This window comes from Limulus polyphemus, unplaced genomic scaffold (genome assembly GCF_000517525.1).
Source record: "Limulus polyphemus unplaced genomic scaffold, Limulus_polyphemus-2.1.2 Scaffold0, whole genome shotgun sequence".
Taxonomy (NCBI): domain Eukaryota; kingdom Metazoa; phylum Arthropoda; class Merostomata; order Xiphosura; family Limulidae; genus Limulus; species Limulus polyphemus.
The window spans coordinates 2,440,059-2,456,459 of record NW_013665610.1 but is presented as its reverse complement, the minus strand read 5'-3'; the positions used below and the strand labels follow the sequence as shown (position 1 = coordinate 2,456,459).

At 30.7% G+C, this 16,401-nt stretch overlaps 1 protein-coding gene across 1 annotated transcript in view; it reads left to right on the top strand.

Annotated features, from left to right (window-relative positions):
• Positions 1–16,401, top strand: part of LOC106463729 (aladin-like) — a 41,207-nt gene that overhangs the window by 9,088 nt on the left and 15,718 nt on the right. Inside the window, exons 5-8 of the mRNA XM_013924161.2 lie at positions 452–543; positions 1,183–1,229; positions 1,481–1,639; positions 6,119–6,202. Coding sequence (XP_013779615.1) covers positions 452–543; positions 1,183–1,229; positions 1,481–1,639; positions 6,119–6,202 — 382 coding nt within the window. The remainder of the gene's footprint in view (positions 1–451; positions 544–1,182; positions 1,230–1,480; positions 1,640–6,118; positions 6,203–16,401) is intronic.

The window sequence follows — 16,401 nt, the reverse complement described above, 5'->3', positions numbered from 1 at the left end:
TATACAAGTGGATTTACACATTTTGTTGTCTACAATTACAATTCGTTTGTATTGTGCTAGAAATGTTATATTTAAAGAAGTTCTGTTATGATAAAGATACTAATTTGACCGGAAATGTTTTGCGGGTCTCTGCTAGTTTAATACTATTATGATAATATAAAATTACATTGAATACCTGTCTTTTTTGTTTTTTGTCACAAATTTGTTTACAATATTTAAATTACTAGGTATATATTTTAGAAAAATTAATGAACTGTAACATTTCGTTAAATAAAATGCGTAGTAATTTGCTAAGTACTCTAGTATACACTGATTAACTATTATACCCAACAGATAGGAAATACATTTTTTTTATTTAACCAGCTGAAAGTATTCTGAACATATGTAATAACAAATTTAATATTTGCATTTTTTTATGTTCTCAGATTCATGTAACAGTTATTCTTTCTAGTAAGCTCTTGTGCAAGAATTACTGCTCAACTTTTACTCCGAACTGTACAGTGGCTTGGTTCAATCTATGGGTCACTTTTCCCCCACACTTTGGTAAGATTCTTCTTTATCCTTTATGCAGTATAAATTACTTACATGAGGTATATATATATATATATATATATGTATGACAATGATGTTTAGAAAGAACTGAGACATATATATGTTTGATTGTACATAGGAGATATAATTATATAGTTGGATGTGTTATTGGTAAATGTGTTAATATCATTGAAAGTGTCTTAGGGTATGAAATTTTATTGGAAATTTTAATATGTATCATTAGAAGTGCTTTGTGGTGTGAAATGTTTAAAGTGTTGGGGTAACTTTTCGAGGTTAGCCAGTTTGGTCAAAGAAAAACATTTCCAAGGTCTTCTCACAGTAGAGTTGTATAGACAAAAAAAAAAGAAAATAGCAAATTAATGTTACAAATTATCACATCTGAAAAGAACTCTAAAGGAATAAAGTTATCAAATTTTTCTGAAAAACTAAAGTGTAGGAAATCAAGAAAGCTGTGAGTGTTGACATATATTTTCATTAAAAACCCTCCTTTATCACAGTTTTAGGTTACTGAGCATGATAATAAATTGAAATAAGAATTAATAATTTCAAGTTTCAGTTTGATGTTATATTGTAATCAAAATAGTTTTACTCAATATATATATATATATGGATATTTTCATGTTCTTATAGTTGTCCAAAGAAGATTTAATAGCCCAGTTTTGTCCAGTGTTAGATTGGTAAGTTTTGTTTTAATCTGCTTGTTTGTGATTGATGCCTGAGGTTATGTCTTACCATTGGCTATACAATGTATATGGTTATTTAGTCTAATAGAACATAAATATTTGGTTACTTCACGTACAAACATACAAGGACTTGAAAATTTAATTTCATGATTATTTCTTTTAAAGGATTTTGCTAAGATCATTAACTTTTGTTGATTGTAAATGATTATGAAATATTATTGCCACATTTACTGTTTCATTTTTAGGCATCATGGAACAATTCGGGCCTTTGCATGGCATCCTCATACACCCAAATGTGCAGTTGCCTTGCGAGATGATTCAGTTCGAATTTTTGCCTCTGGAAGTAGAGTTACACCTCTGCTAAAACACAAACAACAGAGAGGTGTGGCTGACATGGCTTGGAAGTGAGTATATATATATATATGTGTGTGTGTGTGTGTGTGTGTGTGAATATTTGAACTTTGCACTTTCTTTTGTAATGAATTTTTCTTTTCCAGTATTGTTCTTACCAAATACCTTATGTAAACTAACATTTGAAATTGCAAACTCTGGATAACTATGTTGTTTGAGGTAAAGATTATAGGTTTGGAGTTTCCAAACCAAGGATAGGTTTTTTTTAATTGACTGTTTGTTTATTATTGAGAAAGATTTTTTTTTCAGTAAATATTCATCATCATCAGTCCTTTCCAAAACTCAAATGGTTCATATGGAAGCTATCAAGGCTTTCCATTGTGTTAAGTCTTCTTCCAATTTTTCAACCTCTATACTGTCCATGCCTTTATTTCTCAATTCCTTTTCTATTGTTTTATGCCAAGTGTCTTTTGGTCTTCCTCTGTGTCTTCTTCTAATTGGCCTTTAGCCCATTGTTTGTCTTGACAGTCTATTCTCCTTCATTCTTAGAACGTGTTCATAGGATCTCTATCAACACAACTTCTCTTTGTTAATGTCTCTTCATTTATATGATCAAACCATTTGAATGCCATTACTTTTTAAGCTATTACTCTCAAAAACTCTCAATCTAGACTCATTGCCCTGTAATCCTTTCCATATCTCACAACTGTATAACAAAATCAAAAGAATTAAGCTATTGAACAACTTGAACTTCATCTTAATATATAAACCTTCAAAAAAACAACTCGTTCTTTTCACAGTCTTCTTTTTACTTTCTTCCATATACCTCCATCGACACTAACTATGCTAACAAGATATGTAAAGTTTCCATATCTTCAATTATCTCTTAGCCCACAATAACCTGATCCAAATAATTTGTCTTTAACCTCATTGTCTTTGTCTTACCAATGTTAATAGCTAAACCAACCTTCTAAGCTCAACACCACAGGTTTTTGCCATTCCTTACATTGCTCAATGGTGTTTCTCAGAACAAAAATTCAGTAAATATTACAAGGCATTAAATAGTGTAATAGTATTCATATCATTTAAATATATCAAATTTCCTATGTAGAATTAAACAAAAAAATGTAGCAAATAAAATTAAGTATTTAGACAAGGTTGTTTTTCTAGTGTTATTTTTAACAGAAAGTTTCATTTTAAGAGTATTTTATTGATACAATACATATACATGTAGTCAGATCAGACTTGCAAAGATTTAGGTTCACAATATTTGAATTTATTTCTTAGTACTTACATGTGTGTCTCCTGGTGGGACAGTGGTAATTCTTTGGATTTAAATTACAATGCTAAAATCAGGCATTTGATTTCCCTCAGTGGACACAAGTACTTAGACCAGGTTGCTTTTCTAGTGTTATTTTCAACATAAAATTTCATTTTAAGAGTATTGTATTGATACAATACATATACATGTAGTCAGATCAGATTTGCAAAGATTTAGGTTCACAATATTTGAATTTATCTCTTAGTGCTTACATGTGTGTCTCCTGGTGGGACAGCGGTAAGTCTTCGGATTTAAATTACAATGCTAAAATCAGGTGTTTGATTCCCCTCTGGACACAGCAGATGGCTCAATGTGGCTTTGCTATAAGAACACACACTTACGTGTGTATGTATTACTTTATGGAACTCTTCAAATCAGGAAGACTTACCTTTGAAATACTGAGTCTTTCCTTTTTGAGTTTGAACTTATGCTGTCAAAAAAATGTGACTAAAACTTTTCTGAATGTCCTGTATGCATTGCAGAGTTTTTATTACTTATGAATAATTCTTCACTCTCTCACCTTCCATGAGACTTATTCAAACATCAGGGGATCTAACATAAGCAAGATTTATATAATTTAGATTTTCTTTTTGACAGTTAGCTATGACATTCTTTCTGATGCAGCTGTTTCTGCCAGTATCAGAATTTCTATAACTTATACAATTTTCCAGTAATCTGCAAAGCAAATTTAGATGTTATGTCAGCTCTGATATTTCAACTTATTCATGTCATAGTATATTCATATTTCTAGTGGTTATGAAGATCCTGTGGATGCTTAATTTGTATAGCAATTGTCTTTTATTTTTTCCTCTTTTTTTTTTGATGAAGATCAAATTTTGCCCAGGTGTAGTTGCTTTCAGAGTCTACAAAGTTGGATTTGGATTTCTTATTGCTAATTTGCAAGTGGGAGTGAACAGCAAAAATCCATGGAAAATGTCAGGAATAGGACTTAGAAGGTCTTAAAATTTCAAGAAGTCTTTAACTTCTCAGGAGGGGGGGGGGATAAAGCCCCCTTTCATTGCTCACCAATATCAATTATTTGGATCTTCCCTTTTTAAAAATCTAAATTGACCCATGAAATATATTTTCAATATTGAACCTATTTACATTATATCTGAGAGTACTTGAGATGAATTTTCATATTTGATTCTTTTATTACTCTCACCTTCTCTATTTTGGGGTTGTGGATATTTCTTGAAATTGGTCCTTTATTCGTACACTCTATTTACTTCTACTCTTCCTTCTCAAGTTTTTGACTCTTTGTTTGTTTCTTTAACCATTGTCAGTTTTTTTCCTGCACATTATGACTTGTCTTGTTTTGAGACATTATTTTTCTGTACTATTATTAGTTATTCTCTTTCTTCCTTGTCGTTGCTGTTGTTTATATTATCATGTGATTCTTATGTTTCTTTGACATGTTTACCATTTGTGCCATGGTTCAAGGTATTTACCTCTTAGTCAGATGCTCTCCATTTATATATATAAAAATTAAACCTGCATATTTATTTGTCTTTGCAGATATTTCACTTTACCTTGCTTCCTGTTAAGTAGAAGCTTGCCAGCAGGAGTTGATTAGGGTTTTTAGCATCTAGTTTTGCTTCTGGTTGTCATTCCATTCTAGATTCCTTATTGTAATGGTTTTGGATGTTTGCTCCATCTTCATGTTTTCAGATTGGTCTAGCATTGTTGTAAATGAGGAGGATCCTTATGACTCACTAACTGACTGTTATGGATGATTCATTCACCCAGACTTTTGGGAATCATCTCAGGTATATGTTCATCTATGGATCCTTTGGGTTTATCAGACTTTTCATTTTGATTTTCTATTTATCATCCAAATTTGACTCTTTCAGTTTCTATTGTATTTTGGATCTAGTAGTTTTGAATTTATATTTTTAGAATTAAAATGAATTTCAAACAGGTACTTCCTCTGAAATACCTTTCCCACAGCCAAAATATATCATGACTGCAAATTTCAATAAAATCTAAATTAAGAAAGCAGAGCTTATGCAAAATCCACTGATACTTGTGCAATATGTCGCATGGGAGAGTGGAAAATTATGGATAAGTGACACGTGTTGTGCGATTTGTTAAAGAATTTGGAAAATATTTAGTCACATATTTATAAACATAAATAAAATAATGACCTGTATCTCCAGAATGTAACTTTACTAGCTTTATTAAAGTTACATTCTGGAGATATAGGTCAATAATTTATTTACATTTATAAGAATATCTTGTAATAAACTCTAGTTTGTGGTAAACAAAGCCAAAGATAATAATTTAGTCACATGTTTTCCTGACAGAATGATTTCCAACTCAAAAAGGAAGAGCTTTCATTATTGCAGAGGTAAATACTTGATTTGAAGTTCATTTTTAATTCTAAAAAAATTGTGCTATCAAGTTCATCATTTTAACTATTTTTCCACAATGTATAGTATTAATCATGTGCTTTACACCTTTATGGCTTATTGGTTACCAGTTTGAATATCATATATCTTGAAATAAAAAGTTGTTAGAAAAGTAACTTTAAAATTTATCATTTTTAGTTATATTAGTTTCACGGAGGGTCAGTGGTAACACTAATATCTGAGGTTCAATTCCATCTGGACAGAGCACAGAAACCCTGAATGTCTAGATTTGCACTAAGAAAATGAACAAATAATTATATCAAGAAATGTTTTACAAAATTGTAATTAAAAAAAAAGAATCATCTGTGCTAAGTGTAAATTGTTTTTTTTTTTTTAGTACTGACCATGGCTACATGTCTTATACACTGATTGAATTCTCTTAAATGCATATGAGGATTTTTTAATGGCAGATCTCAGACAAATGTGAATTTTTTTAAAGGTTTGGAATGATTTATAAAACTTGTACCTGTTTTTTGATTCCAAAAACTTGGCCTAATTGTTTTAGTTTCTGCTCAGATTTTTCTGTCATAAAACTGAATTCTGGCTGTTTCTAGGTTTGTTATTTGTTATTTCTGTAACTTGTGTTTTTCTTGATCTTTGTATATAGAATATTTAGTATTTTTGTACTTTGTCATTGTTCTGTAATACAAGTCTTTGTTCTTACAGTACTTGTGACATACACCACCATACTCTTATTTCAGTGTGATTCTATATTTTTTTAGTTAATTTTTTGTTTTAAAACTTTATGACTTATTGCAGGCTGTTAAATTATGTTTTTACTTCTGTTTATATTTTCTCAGACCTTACAGTGCCTCCTACCTGGCTGTAGCTTGTCAAAGTGGTATCCTTCTATGGCAAATTGAACCAACATCTCTCGTAACAAGGTATCCACACTGGAAAAATTCTCAAAATAATTTCTCAAACAAATTCTTTAAGCTAATATTTTTATCTATTTAGCAGATTTATATTAATGTAATAGTACATGTATTTTAAAGTTATATTAAATTTACTTTTATATTTGCTCTTTACTAAATACAGATCGGTTAAACTTTAATCATGGCAAATCATTGGTTTAATCATACATTGTAAAGTTTGAAGTATGGTCTACATTTTGCAAATTTCCAACCAAATATGGAAATTGTAGAAAACATTTATATAATTTCAATTTGATTTAAAATTGTCTTGTGAAAATACTTTCTGAAATGCTTTTAATTCTTTTAATATTGGCTTGATCATTTTGACCAACCTTGTAACCATAAGAATATCCATACTATAACTTTTAATGGGGTACATATGTCTTCATTAATGTTGGCTTTTAATAAACATTACAAGTCTCTTGTACACACAAAACTAGGATTTTTGATTAAGCATATTTACTAAAGAATTGTCTGAATATGTGGAGTCAGAATGTTGACTAATCCGAGTGCAAGGTGATCTTCATGTTTATTCTTCTGAAAGTTTTCAAATTTTATTTGCATAACCTTTAAAACTTCTTAAATAAATATCCAATTTTTTTCAGCTCAACTTTATATCTTATCTGTTTTTCTCTACCCTAACTCTATATGAACTTGGTCGATTTGACTGACTTTGTAACCACCACAAAAAAAAAGGAAATCTAAATTACTCGTTTGTACTTTCTAGAATTATTACAGATTGTAACAGAAAACAACAATTACTTATCCTAAATAGTTTAAGACTCTTTAAAAGTACATCTATTTCTACTTGATTTTACTGTTTTATTGCTCTTTGAACATGTCTAATTACGTTTCATGAGACAAGCTGTAAATCATTTAACGAACATGTAGTTCAAGCCACTGTATCAAAAGACTTAATGCATGAGCTACACATGAGCACACCTTGTGAAATTTTTTTTCATTATCTTATCTAACCTAGTAAGTTTCAAATTTTTTACATTTTGCCATTATAACAACAGATAAATAATATACATAAAAAAACAAGAAATTTGGTACTTATATTTGACCTCTTGTATTTTTTTGCTATTGGCTCACCAATGAAACTTAAGCCTATGTTTTTTGTAATTATGGTACTAGCATATCAAATAATTTTTATTTATTTCAAGTATGCACATAAGAATATAAAGTAAAAACATGTACACAGCAAACAATGTCCTGTAACTATATAAGTTAAATGGCTTTTTAGCTAAGGCATAAGTGCCTTAAAATATCTCTCTTAGTTACTAACTCTGAACTCAACAATAGAAACTTTCAATCTGTAGGCAAAATAACTAAAAATATCTTTTGAGAACAAAGTAATATTATATGTCATTTGGTAAATTAAAACTTTGTCCTTCTTTTGGGTATAAATGATGTAATAGCAAACAGAGAACTATTGGCAGTAAATTTGTGAAAGAGAGAATGCGATAGAAGGTTATGGCAAGTAGGTTTAACTTTTTAGTTTATATCTGTAAACACAGAAGATTGAAGACTATAAAAATTAACCTATGCCTTAGTAATATCTATACTGTAAGGAATAATTTATATTAAATTTGGGACATCAGAGAGAGATTGGCAAGTCAGAAAGAACAAATGTCACAATACAGATACAAGGGGAGATAGAGAATTTATTTGAATATTTCCTTTTGAAATTAAAAATTAAACTTGTATAATCTTAGAATATGATTTATTAACAATGTTTTGATGCCAAATTTATTCATATATATATATATATTGATAATAAAGTAGTTTAATTAAATTTTGAATGTAACTTTAAACAGTGTAAAATGTTCATTTTAAATGTTTGATCAATAGCAACCTGTTAGCAACAACTTCTTTAGCCTAGTAGTTAGCATGCTTAATTTGATATGAAAAATTGTTTCATGAAAAAAATGTGTTTTGCACTTGGCCAGAGGTTTTTTATAAGAGTGATTGTAAAATTCCACTGTTCAATCAGACAAGTGGCCCAAGAGTTGAGGGTGGGTACTGTTGGTTAGCTCCTTCCCTCTAGCCTGTAAGATCAAAACTAGAGTTGATTATATACAGATAACTCTTTTATGTAATTTTGTGCAAAAAGTCTGAAAAAAATCTTTAACATTTAGATACTTATTTTTTATTGTTCAAAGTTGGGTCTGTCCATGTCAGATCAACAACTCCATAAATCAAATGTTTGTGGATATTGATGCTGTTTGCCAGGGATGTTGGTGCTATAGAGATATTAGATTTCACATCTCTTAACCAGTTACCTGCAGCGGCCATTTTGTCTTATTGTGAGGGCAAAATCACATTTGTGAATTGAAACAATTATAGAGAACTTATCTTTTATTGGATTTCAGATTTTATTTTTGTAAATAGTAGCATAGCATTCAATTATTTATACAACATTGTATTATTTAATGAAGCTTAAAGAGGAATTTAATGAAAAAAATCCTAAAATACATTTGAGACTGTAAATAGGCACCCTCTAAGAAGGAAATTTTTTTTCAAAAATTTTCCTTCCACTTCAGCACTGGTCCTGCCATCTATGATTGGTATCTAAACCTTTTTTATAGTCTGTTTTCCTTATAAAACAGCGTCTAGGCGTGTTAAACGTCAGTTGTAAAACTTTTAGCCAATCCTGGTCGAAGGTGTCAATTTCAGTACCATGTTATTCCAATTGCTGTATTTCACGTTTGACAAATCATAGGATGATAAGCAAAGCGCATGACGAAATGTTGCTCTCTGGATTTTACAATATGAATGTGGGTGGTGCTTATTATAGTAACTGCCATTTTATGTAGAGGTTGTATTTAGTATTGGCCAATAGTACTTTTCTATAAGCATTAGAAAACTTGCTTTTGGAAAAAACTGCATGGGATGTACGTGACTTTTATTATTTTTCTATAGTAGCTTAAGTCATACTGCATCATATATCTTTTTATATCAATCATTATATTGAAAAATTAACTCAAAATAAATATATTTTTTAGGAAAGAAGTTGATCCACGATTGTTAGGGTTAAGAGCTATCGAGTGGCGAGTGCAAGGTCTTTACATGAATTAGTCTTAGCACTTTGAACTGAAAGAGTTTGATTTTTTATATTCTTTTGTATTTAAATTTGTAGTTTGAAGCTCAATAATTTAGTGTAATTTTATATTTAGTTAATAATGATAATATGATTCAGTATGTAGAATGATAAACTTGTGTGATTTGTACTTAATACTACTAGTACCACATAAGAATTTTATATTTTTCCTTCTTACAATCTTCACTTTGTAGTAAGACCCACACTTCTGTTGTTATTGCTTTAGAATTAAAATGTCTAACTGATATATATATCTAAAGTTTATTCTGATATTTTGCAAATGGTTTAAAACTCAGTGTACAAGTGACAACAATAAAACCCATATGTTGGTTGTGAAACAGACTAAATACATTTGTCTCAATAATACAGGGAAGCTATGACATTCTCACAGTTGGGATCTCAATACACTGAAGAACTTAAGTTTCGAATTCCAACATAAATCTTACCTATAATGAGAGGAATGTGACCAGGACTAATCTTTTAAGTGCTGTAAAGTAGTTTTCTTTGTAATTTATGGTGTCTGTATCGTTTGGTAATCTCTTCTAACAGAATGTGTCAAGTAACTAGGGGTCAGGCGATGTTATTCAAACCACCTTGCTGTAAACTATTACATACATTTGCTAGTAGTGGCAATTAGTTTTGTCTGTATAGTGAAACAACATACATGCACATATGTTGAAATAAACTTGTTTGAAAGTTCAAAGAAATGATATTCAAGTACTGAAAGGCTTTCTTACTATCATATCTACAGTAATGTTGAAATGTGCCTGCGCTGGACTGAACGAGAGTGACCACCAACAGTCATGATAGTTCACAAGAAATGTACAAAGTTCAAGCTGCTAACCTCATGACTTATTCAGCACAATAAACAAAAGTATGGCTGCAATGAAACATAAACATAAACTTGAAATAAAAATACATTTATGAAACAAAATTAAAATGCATTTATGTACATATATAAACATGAAATCCTAGTTAAAAATAAAAATACTGATTTATTGTTTAGGTTTATTTACAAATATTATTTTCAGTTTTGTATATTACTTGAAACCATAAGGACAGTACGTGATTATTAAAAAAATTAAAAATAGATAAAATTTGCATTTTATGGATGATACGTGTGTTAGTCTTGTATATATAAGACGTTCACAACGTGACAGGACAACAGGGTAATGAGTAATTGAATGTATGCGGACAAAATATTGTTGGCCAAGTGAGACGTGAATTATAGTGTTTGTTAGAGAGCGACTGTTGAAATTAAGTGTATCGTAAAGTTGTATTCGGAAAGAATAAACCAGTTTTTTTTTAAGAAAGGACTTGTGTCGCTAAAGTTTCGTCGGAACGAATTTACGGAAACTTAACTAACGAACGGAGGCGTAACAAACTGGTGTCAGAAATTGGATAAAAAAAATGGAAACGAGAAGCGGCAAATCAAACTACAGCTTAGCAGACTTAATGGCAGCAATACAAGAACAGCAAAAGAAACAAGAAAAACGAGAAAAGAAACAAGAAGAACGAGAAGAGAAATTACAACAGTTGTCAGATGAAAAAGAAAAGAAACAAGAACGAGAGAATAAATAAGAAGAGAGCTTACAGCAGTGACAAGAAAACTTACAACAGTGGCAGCTCGAACAGGAAAATAAACAAGAAGAGAAATTACAGCAGTTGTTGGGGGAAAAAGAAAATAAACAAGAAGAGAGACTACAGCAGTGGCAACTGGAACAAGAAAGGAAACAAGAAGTATAAACGGAAAACATTAGTAAATTTAACCCGATGACTACCGGCTACTAACTTTCTTAGTAGGCAATGCAAGTCTTGCTATATTTCATTCCAACAATAAAACTAGTGCCGAATATTTTCGAAAATTCATAAATGCTTTGACATATATAGGTAGTTTAAGAAACATAAAGCCTATTACTTTTAATAAATTTACTTTTTTTGCATTATGATCTTTAATATCTTGGAAAATTACATTAGGAAATTGTATTTATAAGAAATGATTACAGTATTTATATTTGTTCCAGATTTGAACTTATTACTTTTAATGTTTTAGTACATTATTTTGAAATCCCCAAAAAATGCCCTAGCATTTACTAGACCATTCTTGAAGGAACAGGATATTTCTAGAAAGAGGTGGCGTGATACTAGTCACGTGACCTCGCTGACTCAACACGATGTATTATAAATGATGTAAACCTCATGGATAAATTACACTATATCAATCTATATATAAAACTCCAAATATTTCTGTTTCTTTGCTTGCTTGTTTGTTTTGCCGCGTTTACTGCGTATGTCACATTTCTCTCACGTGAAGATGTGAAAAAATTAAGATTTTTTTTTTGTTGATATATGCGTCTATCGTCTGCTAGCCGAACCGGTAATTTTATCGTTAACTATTACATTACACGAATATATATTCTATGCAGACTTGACATTTTTTGGCAAGTTTGAGTTAACATTTAATTTATAATATAGCGTCATAGGCCTATTTAGTTCTAGATCATTAACTCTACATCTACTAATACATCATATATTTAATCTTACACACGAAAGAAATCTATGCCGAATTAGAATGTTGTGTGTGAAAGAGCAAACAGTAGGCCTAACCTATAAAATAAAATTATGCTGTCTGCTAAAATATACACTAGGTGAAAAGAATAATACTTATTATGTAAAATGAGATTAAAGTCAAGTCAGCGAATTTATTTTATTCTAATATTTTTTGTCCGGGTGGTTTGATTCCTGGAAGTGGATTTTTTTTCTTTTCTTACATTATAAAGTACAATATTGCATTTTGTTTGTAATATATTTCATACCGCTGTGCCCCCCCCCCCGTGGCACAGCGGTATGTCTGCGAACTTAAAGCGCAAGAAAGCAGATTTTGATACCCTTCGTGGGCAGAGCACAGATAGCCCATTGTGTAGCCTTGTGCTTAGCTTCAAAGAAACAAACATACATCAATATCATAATGTGAATACGGTATCACATTCATAACAATATATTAAATTTACATTAAAGCAAATTGAACATAATATTACATACATATACACGTTTGAGATTTTAGTATTTGAGAACGGGAAATGGGAAGAATAGAGCTGGGCTTATTCTGTTAGCCGGAACCGGTACTCATATGTGTATAAGATAGCCTAAATATTCTCCATAAGGGCCTATTTATCCTTGCCAGTAGAAACATCGTTCATAAGGAAGCCCTGATTTGAAACAGGTGTGTAGTTTATTTTCTAAAATCAAACCTAAGGATTTTTTTTTTCATAAGTTCACAAAATGTTTTTTACCTATCGAAATATGGAACAGAGAGAGTAGGTTTTTCGAAAACCCGGACAATGCCGGGTAACACTGCTAGTGTATTATATATGGAAACCCGGGTAACGCTGCTAGTGTATTATAAATAGTGTAATCTCATGGATAAATTAAACTATATACATGTAATGTTTTTACTTATTTGTTTTACAGCAAAGCCACATTGGATTATTTGCTCTAGCCCACGCGGGTAATCAAACCCTGGATTATAGCGTTACAAGTCCCTCTAGGGGATGTTTGTTTTATTGATATTTTAATAGTTTTAAATTGATCTGTTGAATCATTGGCGATATAGTAAATAAGTTTCCTATAATCTTATGTATTTTTGGTGACTTTATTTGTTTTATGTATAAAGTTAACAAATAGAATGGTCGCTGGTAAGTTTAAGGACTTATAACGCTAATATGTGGGGTTCGATTCCCAACGATGGTCAGAACGCAGATAGCTCAATGTTTAACTTTGTGCTAAAACATCAACAAAAACGTCTTGGCATTTTTGTAAAGGGAAAAAAAATAATACTGAGGAGAATGTTTCACATTTATTTCGTAAAATGTGATTATAATATTTAAATGTGTATTATTATCTAAATCAACAATCAGAAGATGAATGTAAAACTATCAATCGTGTTATTTTCGAACTATCATAAATATTCTAAAAAAAAGGCTTGAGTGAACTTGACGGAATGAACTATTACTTACGATCTTCTTCATCTTCTGCATCCATACCGCGTGGTGAGAGAGGAGTTTTGACGACGAACTCACGATTCTCTGTCTTTCCATTGACCGGTTTAATTGATACAAGCTCAAACACACAATGAGTATGAATCAATATCTAAACACAGAGAAACGCTGGTCTAAGCAACGTTTAAATAATGACAAACACACAGTGAATATATATCAGTATCTAAGCACAGAGAAACGCTGGTCTAAGCAACGTTTAAATAATGACAAACACACAGTGAGTATATATATCAGTATCTAAGCACAGAGAAACGCTGGTCTAAGCAGCGTTTAAATAATAACAAGCACACAGTGAGTATATATCAGTATCTAAACACAGAGAAACGCTGGTCTAAGCAACGTTTAAATAATGACAAACACACAGTGAGTATATATCAGTATCTAAGCACAGAGAAACGCTGGTCTAAGCAGCGTTTAAATAATGACAAACACACAGTGAGTATATATCAGTATCTAAACACAGAGAAACGATGGTCTAAGCAACTTTAAATAATGACAAACACACAGTGAGTGATGATATCTAAATCTATTCGTAGAAAATATTGGCAATGAATAAAAAAGCTTTACAATGTTATTCAATTTCACACAATAACAAGTATTGAGTTGTACATACAAGATACAAATTAAATTGTTTGTGTACTATAAACTTTAGGTTATAAGGATGTTTCAGATAATAACAAGTATCTATACTGTACAGACACACAAAGCTACTAACAATGTAATGCTTAGAACCTGTCAAAAATCTGTCTCCTTTCATTTTGGGTGACAACTGCATAGAAACAGGCTAAATAAACAATTACTATCAGGAAAAATATAGGGTTTGCGACGTCTATGTTAAACGTTATTTTAAGCAAACTATAACACACACGCTAAGAAAGAGAGCGTAAATACAGATAAACGTAATAAAATGATTCATCCAAGTTCTAAAGAAAAAATACTAAGAGCGAGAGAGGCTGTTACTGACTAAATTTACGTTCTTAATAATCATTTCTTAGGTGAAAATTTAAGACTTCCAAATTCTAGTAGAAGTAAGTTCAACAGTAATTAATTGGTATAATAAGTAAGTGTCAGGACTTTAGTGAGGCGTAAGTTTAACATTTTCTAATTTATACTTAGATGAAAGGATAATAATCGGCATTGACAGATGTATTTAACAGTTCGTAATTCGTACTTGCTGGTGAGTTTGAGGTTGTTAATTAGCAATTAGATGTCAGTTAAACAGTTCGTAATGCGTACTTGCTGGTGAGTTTGAGGTTGTTTATTAGCAATTAGATGTCAGTTTAACAGTTCATAATTCGTACTTGCTGGTGAGTTTGAGGTTGTTAATTAACAATTAGATGTCAGTTAAACAGTCCGTAATTCGTACTTGCTGGTGAGTTTGAGGTTGTTTATTAGCAATTAGATGTCAGTTAAACAGTTCGTAATTCGTACTTGCTGGTGAGTTTGAGGTTGTTAATTAGCAATTAGATGTCAATTAAACAGCTCATAATTAGTACTTGCTGGTGAGTTTGAGGTTGTTAATTAGCAATTAGATGTCAGTTAAACAGTTCGTAATTCGTACTTGCTGGTGAGTTTGAGGTTGCTAATTAGCAATTAGATGTCAATTAACAGTTCATAATTCGTACTTGCTGGTGAGTTTGAGGTTGTTGATTAACAATTAGATGTCAGTTAAACAGTTCGTAATTCGTACTTGCTGGTGAGTTTGAGGTTGTTTATTAGCAATTAGATGTCAGTTAAACAGTTCGTAATTCGTACTTTCGGTGAGTTTGAGGTTGTTAATTAGCAATTAGATGTCAGTTAAACAATTCGTAATTCGTACTTGCTGGTGAGTTTGAGGTTATTAAATAGGAATTAGATATCAGTTTAAGAGTTTGTAATTCGTAATTAGATGAGATTTTAACATTTCCTGAGTTATTCTTACATATATGTTTAATTTTCAGTAATTGGTATTTTGCTGTAAGTTTAACAGTTGGGAATTGTTGGTTATATTTAAGTTTAACCGTTTCTTAACGGCAACTTTTATATGAAAGTTTAGAAATTTATAATCGGTACTTAGTTATAAGTATAACAGTTGTAAATCGGTACTTAAATGTAAGTATAACAGTTGTAAATCGGTACTTAAATGTAAGTATAACAGTTGTAAATCGGTACTTAAATGTTAGTATAACAATTGTAAATCGGTACTTAAACGTTAGTATAACAGTTGTAAATCGGTACTTAAATGTAAGTATAACAGTTGTAAATCGGTACTTAAACGTTAGTATAACAGTTGTAAATCGGCACTTAAATGTAAATATAACAGTACTTATTTTGTACACTGCAAAAAATGCAATAATTTTAGAATAAAATACTGGTACTTTTATAAAACCATTTTATTGTAAAAATAGATTTAACTTCTAAACTTACAGTTGAGTGAACAGTGAACAACCCACTGATTACCTCAGATTTATAGTATTTGTATTTTCTCGAACTACAGTAACCTTTACTATACAGTTAAGTTGTTTTTATAATAAATCAGAATCTTTATTAGTGATTTTAGGAATTAAAACTTAGTGTGAGTCACTCGCCGGTGTTAGTGATATATATATATACACAAACAATCTTTAATGTTTTTTGAGTTATTCTAAAGTGTACAGTACCAGATGTTTCATAAAATATAACATGTTATAAATACTGCCCTTTATTTTGTGGTACATATAGTTTAATCCAAAATTATAGAGTTGCTAAAACATTTAAATATTATAGTCCTTACTAGGATATCGTGGGTTATTTTAATTATTCAATGTGCATATTATCTTAATTACCCCATTTATATTCAAATTGTAACAATTTGGGGTGGAACTATACTTTGTTCTTCCCATCTTTCGTCCCACTTGTTGGACTGGTGTTCAACAAGCACCTGTTACAAAGGAATGTAGATACAGTCAGTACACATATACAGTTCACATATTCATAACGTATTGTTTAAACAGTATTCTATACTATATGACTCCTGATGAATGTACTGA